Below are 9,918 nucleotides of genomic sequence, written 5' to 3' on the forward strand. Positions count from 1 at the left end.
CACACTTCCTGTCTGCCTTGGACCCAAAAATCCCTGATCAGACATCAGCATCCCCTGGAGATAGTAATGACTGCAGATGCTGGAAGTTAGAGTCAATAAATATGGGGCTGGAAAAACACAGTCAGTCAGTCAGACAGCATCACGGGACCAGAAAAGTCAACATTTGTCAGGACTCTGAAGATGACTTCCCTGCTCCCCCAATGCTGTCTGACCTGCCGTGCTTTTCCAGCTCCACATTTATTCACACCAGCACCACACCCTCCTGTTTCATATTGAAGGATATCTACCATTAATGCACAAGGCTGTAATTCATTCCAAGGTTTCCGTTGACATCATAAGTAAGGAGAGGTCTGAATAATTTACTGAGCCCACATGAACCCTGATTTTGAACTCTAGTCTCAGTCAGTTGAAACTTTCAGCCAAAATGCAAGTACAGGTAATACCAAATATATGTTGAAGCTATTGTGCCACTGCAAAACATTGTTTAAAGATTCACAGGCAATAATTTTAAATCTTATAAAACAAAGTGATTGATTCCATGAAGGGTTCAGATATGGACTTGCTGCTGATCCAAAGTGAAATGGAATTACAATAAAGACCAATCTTTTTGTATCCTAACAATGGCGATTACAGTACATCAATTGAAAATCCCAATTTAGGTTTCTTTGCTTCGTTGGTTATGTAAAGTTAAACTATCTAATCAAAGTATGTGGATTTTTATTTACAGATTTGTCTTCAGGTTTAAACTGAATAACACAGAACCACTTTGTTAAATACAATTTGAACTTATTTTGTTACAGTTGTGATGACCAGATTTCACATATACTGGTTAGACCAATGGTCTAAGAAGGACCTAGAGAAAGCTTTGCAGACCAAGTTGCTGAGAATAGTAACAATTCAGATGTGGAGAGGGTGACTACATTTAGTACTACTATTTTGATGTTAATTTATTTCTGAAGCACTGTGCATTTTTAATTACAATGGAAATTCCATCAAGTGTCATCATTCCTCCTCATTAACATTTCATGAAAAATGTATTGATCAGTTTTCCCAATTTAGATAACTGTCAGGAGGCCCCGTCTACCAGCGGTGTAACCAAAAACAATTTTTATTATTGTTAAATATCTTTGAAAATTTTGCATTAATTCAGTCAGTTTTTCTCTTGGTCAATCCACTCTTTAGTCCATGAATGTTCCATTTTTTGATCCACAGGTTTTGTTGAGTTCTTGCCCTTAACAGGATTGTTGTATCTGTGAGACAATTTGGCTTTATAAAAATGAAAAAATGTCAGAAAAACTCAGCAGGTCCAGGAGCATACATGGGGAGAGAAACAAAGTCAATATTTCTGGATGTGACCTTTCATCAGGTGACTTTGTTTCTCTTGCCACAAGTACCTGCTGAATATCTCAAGATGCTTCTGTTTTTATTCCGGATTTCCAGCATTTTTTGTGTTTCTGCTTTTGGATTGATGACTGGCCTTCGTATTTCCGACCTTGGGCAGGACAGCAAGTAGTTAAAGTTGAATTTGTCCATTTAGTATTGAATTACTCATTATCAACATGTTTGACAACTGAGAAAAGGATTAATCAAACTCCTGGTATATAGTTACTAAATAGAACCTTGGGTAAGATATTAAAGTGCTGTTGGAAAATGAGATGCCCAAGATGATGCACATGCTTATTAGGTACACCCAACCCCTCCCAATTTCCCAAGCTCTTGGGAAAATTCTGGGAAAGAATTCAATGCAAGTCATTTTGTTCTGTGACCTTTGGATACCCTCATTTCTTACACAATGTTTATTTCCTTCCTCTTTATGACCTGAAAGCACAAATATTACCTAGGATTTTTCTTTTTTGATATAAATGCTACATAGTTTTAAATTCAATGATTGAAAAGTGTACAAAAATAGAAAGTAGCCAGAAGAATCCTATTGCTTGCCATGGTTTGAATAAAAATAAAATGTGCTATGTTCTTGAATGGGCAGATTTTAATTTACTACAGGATTACAAGATTAAACATACTGTTATATCACAATCAAACCATGTTCACATTTCTTACAACAAAAACTAATTATCTACTTTGGAGAAAAGCAGTACTTCTATATCCATAATGAAGTTGTTAATCTTTCTGATAATGTTGAAGCTGAAAGTTTAAAGTTTCTGAACAAAATAAATCTGCAAAACCATTCTGCATCTGGTTGAAGTCCTACACATGTTCATCGGTTATCTTTTTTCTGTTAGCCCTGTTTTGTATTATTTGTGATAATACTTGCATTTTTCTGTTTTCTTTCTGTTCTAACCTTAATTCTAAAGTCCTTCGTTTGTCAAAAATAAAATTAAAGTAGAATGTTATGGCTTGACTGAATATTTTAGCAAGTTTCAAATATATGGCAAAGTCTCAATATTCTGAAGAGGACTGGGATCTCAGCAGTGCCATCATCTATAGGGTAGTATAATGGCTCATTGGTTAGCACTGCTGCCTCACAACACCAGGGACCTGAGTTTGATTCCACCCTGGGCGACTGTCTGTGTGGAGCTTGCACATTCTCCCTGTGTCTCTGTAGGTTTCCTCTGGGTGCTCCAGTTTTCTCCTACAGTCCAAAGATGTGGATCAACCATGCTAAATTGTCCATTGTGTCTACAGATGTGCAGGCTATGTGGGTTAGCCAAGGGAAATGAAGGGTTTTGGGACAGGGAAGGGGGAGTGGATCTGGATGGGATGGTCTTCGGAGGGTCAGTGATGAGCTGAATGGACTGTTTCCATGCTGTAGGAATTCTATGATCATCAACTATTGTTAAAATTGACTTTGTCTGCTGAACATCGCAAATGATAAGTGCACGCCTGTACTATTCTTTTTGTTAATGAGAGTGGAAGGCTTAAAGGCCAGCTCACTTGCAAGTGTAGGGTACAAAGCAACAGAATGTCTGTAAGCCTGGACAGATTTTACTATAGTGCCACGGAGGGATTGGGAGAAAGATCTGTTAAAAACTGCAGCAGTATGATTTTGATATGGGTACTTTGCATAATTATTTTTTCTTATTTTTAAAAGGTAAGATTACACATACCATGCCAAGATCTATTTCTCTTCATGGTTCACCTTACATGTCTGAATGCTGTCTCTCAGAATTGTATGAATCTTTTAAGGTTCACAGTCATGTCAAAATAGCACTAACTAGCAGTTTTTTTGAGTAGATATCATACACATTTGATTTGAGAAATATCTACTCTGCTGGGATAAGTCATTGTTATAGTAAGTATTTCGATGGCAACTTGTTAAAAAAAAACGCTGACATTTAACAGACAGTTTATCTCAGAACCTGATGCGTGAGACGATGAAAATAACCACCTTTGTTGAATATTTCACTTTATCATTCTGGTGTGTCATTCTTGGTCTAAGACTTGACCTTTATGCATTTTATTTTACCTTACAGGAGATTCAATAGGCCATTTTGTTAAGATATTCAAAAATCTGTTCCCTCGAAGATGAGAGGGATCTGGTAGAATAAAGGTGGGGTGTACATTAGTAACGTTTAAATTTAACATTCAGCCATGTTTTGATAGGTATGCTTTCTAATGTAAAAGTTAAACACAGTTTTAAGACATGCTGTAATCTTATGATGAAGCTGAAATAATGTAAGAAACAAATATGATCATGTTTCAAGGTCATTCTGTTACAACTTTCTTTCATTTCTCCTTCATGCAAAATCATGGGGGCAATTTGTTGACTGATCTGTATGGTGAGCATACTTTTTGATACTTTCAGGATAACTGTTAAAAATGTTAATGTTTGCATTCAACCAATAAATCAAGTACAACTGTCATCCATTTCATAAGTCTCATTGTGCTGCTAAGTCCAATGTTTCTGCACTTGAACATCTTTTCTTTTTGTTTTCTTTTAAAAGCAGCAGTTGCACAATGGTGCCCATTTCTCATAAACCCTACACTTTGTTTTCCACTGGGAGGTATTGTTAATGATCACAAAAGTCCTACTAGAATGCCATTTCTCCACTTAATCATGCACCTTTTGCCTTGCTTCATCATATGCCATTCTTGACTTACCATTGAAAACAGCAAACTGTCATTTTCTTTTAAGTCTGTGGTGAGATTATGTTGCATTCCTGAATGTGACAACAATAATTGTATTAATGGGATGGCATTATCTTTATAGCAAAGCTCCTTCATGGTTTTTACTGAAGGCACAGGCAGAGTAATTTAATTCCAAACTGCCACCTAGTGATAATATTTTTGCGTAACTTTATTATTAATACTAATCTACACTGTGCACAAAAACGTTTGAAGGTTACTTCAAAGTACAGACACTTGTGAGAAGCAAAAGAAGTCGGAACTAATAAAGTACTTCTAAGCACTCATACAATAGTTAGTTTAGCTCCTGTTTTGCTTTGCTATTACTATCCCGTTCCAAAACTGCAGGCCAGAAAAAAAATGTTTAACAGTGGCTTGAAACCCCTTCCAGATACTGTTTTGTACCCCTCTGCCCACCTTTATCAAATTATACAGATGATAGAAACGTATAAAACCCAGTAGTAACCTCCTCCCTATTTCATGATATACCCACAGCAAACCCCACTGGACCAGGTGGCAGAGGCTTTCCAGGAACAGCAGAAGTGATTCGGGAATCGAGCAGCACCACAGGGATGGTGGTTGGGATTGTGGCAGCAGCTGCTCTTTGCATTCTCATCCTCCTGTACGCTATGTACAAGTATAGAAATAGGGACGAAGGTTCCTACCATGTGGATGAGAGCAGAAACTACATCAGTAACTCCGCTCAGTCCAATGGGGCTGTTGTGAAAGAGAAGCAGGTGAACAATGCCAAAACCTCCAGCAAAAACAAGAAGAATAAGGATAAAGAGTACTACGTCTGATTATATATTCTGAAGAGGGAAGCTGTAAAAGAGAAAAGGAAAACAAAAAAAAACTTCATTTTATCAAAGACTTGGTTAAACTGAGATTTACTTTTTTGCAAAGCACACAGGATAAGGACAGTACACATTGTCGGGAAGGAAAGACGATGGTTTGTAAAGTAAGCATTAATATTTCAAGCTGGTTGAAGTCTCCTACTTGTTCACAGTGTTTTCATTCGCTCCATCTTCTCGTTGTCCGAACTTTACTGTGGAGACAACAGCATGAAGCATTCATAAAGAAGAGTATTACAACAGTGCACAGAGAATCTACCTGTTACCCATGAGTTTTCAGCCAAAGTGCTAAACAATTGTGCAACATGACAGAAATCTCATTACTCCAAGAAACTTAAAAAGAAAACAATAGTTAGCAGACCCTTGACAATAAAGGGATTATCATCTTTACATCCATGGGCGACCTGTGTTTAAGTGCTGGCTACAACATAAGACTAATGTTAAAATAGTATAAAGTGGAATAATCCCTTTCTGGTTGTAAGTCGTGAGGAAAGCCTTAATTTCATCCACAGGAAATGTAAGGCATGGATATACACAGATGAAAGAGAGCATAGATACAATCATTTGAAAATTTTCATGCACGCTAATATGTTATTACATACATTTATACAAACACGTATATGTGCTTTCTGGACTGTGATGAGTGATGTTTTATAGCCTGTTGTATAGACAATGCAAATATCTCTGCTAACCAGACATTTTTTGGTAAACGTAATGTTATAGCTGTAGCTAGGTTTAGACAGGTTTGAAGTTGTTGATGACATCTGCAATGTTCAAACGTTTTTTGCAGCCGTCATTAATAGTCTCAAACTATTTTTTTTTAATTTTCATTGTATTGAATGTCTACCATACATGTATGAGGGGATACATATGAATGTATGTATAATTTAGCTGCATTTTTTGTAATTGTCTCAGACCGTAATCTCTTATGTTTCTATGAGGTTTTGTTGTGTGGGAAACAAAGTGAGTTTTAAAATGAAATGGTAGCTAATGCTATGAAATCTTTGTAAGGTCAACCATTTGAAATTGGTTTCAATTATTTCCCTTTCTTTATGTTTGCTATATCCCATGGGGAAAATGAGAAATGCTATGAGGAATCTTTGATCTTGCAATTATTTGCAAGCCACATTTTGATGTTGCTTAATGTCAACGTACTTGTTACATGGAAATCCTCCTAAGTATCCACGGAGTGATTGCAGAAAATAGAGTTGGGTTATTCATTCCTATATTTTAAATTTACGTTTCATCTTTTAAAAAAAAATCCCTTAACTCATCTGAAAAGTTGGAAACTTTAACATTAAGGCATTGAAACTTTTTAATTTTTAGCTTTACTGAACAGTCCAATATGTGGAATATTAAGCTATATAGATCTTAAGAGCTCGTTATTTAGCTTCTGTATTATTTTTAGATGATCTCACAGCAATAAACCCAGTTGTAATGTGCTTCGAATCAAATACAAAGGGAATATATTAGGTTCTATGGGTGTACTTCAAGGGAAACCAGCTCAATTGCTAGAAGGCCTCCTGGGAAAAAAAAATAGATGTTCAGGCATTCAAACAGGAAGGACGAATTTAAAATTAGCTTTAAACAGCAGGGACCACAACATTACAGGAATCATGCATTTTTTGTCAGCAATCATTTAGAATTGGCTGTAGCCTCCTTGCCAACTGCTCCAGCCACCTGAATGACATCTAAAACAATTCATTATGTTTGTCACTTTATGCAATCCACCTCAGATAAATCTTGTGTACACAAGCCTCATTTTGATCACTTTGCTTTGACCTTGGAGACAAAGTTGTGCTCTCATCTTGTATATCCAAATAAAATTCTCAGTTTCTGAGGAAGAGGGGTTGAGCAGATAAGTCCTTAATCACAATAACATCACACGCCCTGTTGTTGTGTGATTTAAGTTATTGTATTGAGCATTTGTGGACAGTAATATATTCTATGTACGTTATTTATGAAGACTGCACCCATTTAAATTTTAATATGAATACTAACATGAAATTACTGGCCCATTTTATTCTCTAACTATTGTATAATCCATTTAACTATGTCTGTAGTAACAACTAAAACAAATTAACCATGTTCAAACTTCCCACACAAACTACTGTTGATATTCATAATAATGAAATTAAGAATGTCTACAAGAGTATATCTGAACATTTTATTTCCTAATTTTAACAGAGGGAAACTTTACAATCCCGAAGACCAAATGTACAAATAAATGAGATCAATATTTTTTTTCCCCTCAAGTTGCAGTGATCTGTTAGGAAAAGGTTTTGGAATTTGTTGAGAAATTCCTCTGCAACTAAAATTATTTTATAGGTCTCATGGTTTTCTGGATTCAGCATGGCATCATGACTGGTGCAAGGTGATACTCTCCAGGAGTGCATTGTCATGGTGATGCAAAGGTGCATGAAAGAGGTCCATGGGCTGGTGGCTTACAACAGACAACAGGCAAAAGATGGAATAAAAATATTTGTTAACTTTAGTTAACCCCATTATTAAACATGCCCATACAGTCAGAGAGACATTAAAAGTGGCTGTAGGAGCTTTAGAAAGCAACTAGACAACAGTAGAATATATTGTAAAGTAACTAGCACTTGACTAATTAGACAGTTTTAAGCTATTCATGTTGCCAAGGTGGTTGAATCCATGCAGTCAATAATTTGGTTTAATGACTGCACCGAAGCAACTTTTTCTTATGTCTTAAACTACCTACAGCCCCTAGCATGGCAGTTTCCAAATCTCATTTAGGTTGATACTGTTTGGTACTGTAATGTGTTGTGTTTTGGCAAACTCTTGTTTTAAAACTGTATGAAATTTTACTTATGAATGATACATTTCACACAAGATACGACAAGCAAAATCATTCAAAAGCCCCATCTTCGAATGCTTTGTGTGATTAATATTGAAAGAAAATTTTGTTGCAAAAGCCAAGTTAACCATTATTGGAAATGCTAAGCCAGTGGAATTTACTGTTTTTTTTGTTAATAAAATGTTTCTTATAATAGAAATCGTGTGATATACAATCTTTTGTTTCTTCCCTGCTCAAGTACAAAAAAAATCATAGGAATGGTTGTGTTATGATATTTCGTCACTTTTTCCCTACTTTTCATAGTTCACCCAACTTTGTCTATGAGTTTGTAATCAAGCCAAAATTGAACTATTTAGGAACCTTATAATGTGACTACTTTGCTGTATTTCACCAGATGAAATAAAGTTCCAGCTTTTTGGGGTTGTCACAACAGATACTAGCTTTAATTCATTTGTGTGTGTGCCTGCTCCAGGGATTCAAATGCAATGTGTAAGTAAAAAATTGTACACTATACCAACATCTCCCCAGACATCCTTAATTTGGATATATACAATTGTCATATGAATCAAAGACTTTTATTTTACTTTGCAGAGTAACAGCTTTTTATGTAAACTCGTTGAACTGAGCTCTAAGAGGCACATGTTTCCTGTACTTCAGCTGAAAGTTTAGGGGAGCCTGCCTACGATCCCAGTATTGCCAAATGCTGTAAGACAAGACGTTGGCCGATTTCTTCGTAGGAATTCCCACCTTAAGATGGCTGGCAGCAAGTGGAAGCTCCTGTCATTGCTTGGGCCTTAAGCAAATCCACCACGACAAGGTCCCAGGTCGGTGTCACAGTCAGGGGTGTGGGAGATCAAGTTCAGAAGTGCAGAGGAGAAACCCAAAGATGGAGGAAATGACATTTGGGTGGAATGTCACCAATAGTCAATGGGGCCACACGAGAAGGCTCCCAGGTTTCCTTCCTTGACACCATACTGTACAGCTAAATCTGCCATGCTTTCTGCATAGTATGTGGCCTAACTCTCTGCCATGACTAAGGTGGTAACAAGATTTAGCCTCATTAGGTTGAAGGGTGGCAGATTGCCGTTGCTTCTCTTACCCCTCAATAAAATGTCAGATAGGTGTGAAGTGGACAAGAAGACTACACACTTGAATTTTTGTGCCTCACTGCCTTCAAACCCTGCAGTGGGGAATCCTTTAACCTATCCTATTGATCACCATGCCTCTTCCTTTATTGTCAGTTTCACTCCTCTCTGTTCCTGTGATTATCTAGTCAACACTTGCTTGACTGGTAGGCCAAGAAAACTCAGGAGATAGATTTTCATGAAGGAGGCAGAAAGATTGAATTCAGAGACTTTCTGACCCAGAAGACCCATCTTCATTAAAAGGGCTTCTGCTAGCCATATTTTTGTTCCAGGACGTTGGAATGGCCTGAGATTGGACCTATCATTTCCAGATCCAGATCCAAATTGACAGTGGTAGCTGCAGGATGACAAATATCTGCCTCTGTTCACTGGACAATTCACCTAATTGTAATGATTATATGCCAGGCTGTCAAGCCATCATCCTCAACCCCACATGTACACTTGATCTCCATACCCCACACCCATCAGGCATCCTTAGTATCCCTAATCCTTTATGTAATCCCTCCATAATCATCATTCGTCCATGTGTGCCCTCCCTAAAACTCCAATAAGAAACTTGGGTAGACCAGATTATATGTTTGAGTTTTACGTCTTATTCAAAGACAACTCATTTGAAATATGAAACATCAGCTTTCCTGCTCCTCGATGCTGCCTGGCCTGCTGTGTTTCTCCAACTCCACATGATGTTATCTCTGACTCCAGCATCTGCAGTTCTTGCTATCTCATATGATATAAATGCTCATCCACTAAAAGCCATTCAAATAATTTAACTCTCTGCAAGTGGTAAATCTGCTATAACAATAAATAAACATTGTCCACTAGACACAAGATAATCCTTTAATAACCTCCTAAGACTTAATCAAAATTTGAATGCAGCCACCTGCTGAGGCAACTGATTCCAGACTTCTGAAATTCAGCAAGCATACATAACAGCCCCAGCTCTCAAAACAAATGTGAACAATGGATTGCATTGCAACAGAAATAGCAGATAGCCTTTTTGGAGCTTAAATTTAAATTC

The 9,918-nt window shown here is 37.0% G+C and overlaps 1 protein-coding gene across 50 annotated transcripts in view; it reads left to right on the top strand.

Annotated features, from left to right (window-relative positions):
* nrxn1a (neurexin 1a) overlaps window positions 1-8,340 on the top strand; it is a 1,700,803-nt gene extending 1,692,463 nt beyond the window's left edge. For 25 of the 50 annotated variants that reach the window (XM_059648525.1, XM_059648528.1, XM_059648548.1 and 22 more), the window contains one exon: window positions 4,579-8,340. In XM_059648525.1, coding sequence (XP_059504508.1) covers window positions 4,579-4,883 — 305 coding nt within the window. In that variant the 3' untranslated portion in view covers window positions 4,884-8,340. The remainder of the gene's footprint in view (window positions 1-4,578) is intronic. The other 25 variants (XM_048536761.2, XM_059648549.1, XM_059648544.1 and 22 more) reach the window with 11 other exon arrangements.
* Window positions 8,341-9,918: the final 1,578 nt, after the last annotated feature.

This window comes from Stegostoma tigrinum, chromosome 9 (genome assembly GCF_030684315.1).
Source record: "Stegostoma tigrinum isolate sSteTig4 chromosome 9, sSteTig4.hap1, whole genome shotgun sequence".
Taxonomy (NCBI): domain Eukaryota; kingdom Metazoa; phylum Chordata; class Chondrichthyes; order Orectolobiformes; family Stegostomatidae; genus Stegostoma; species Stegostoma tigrinum.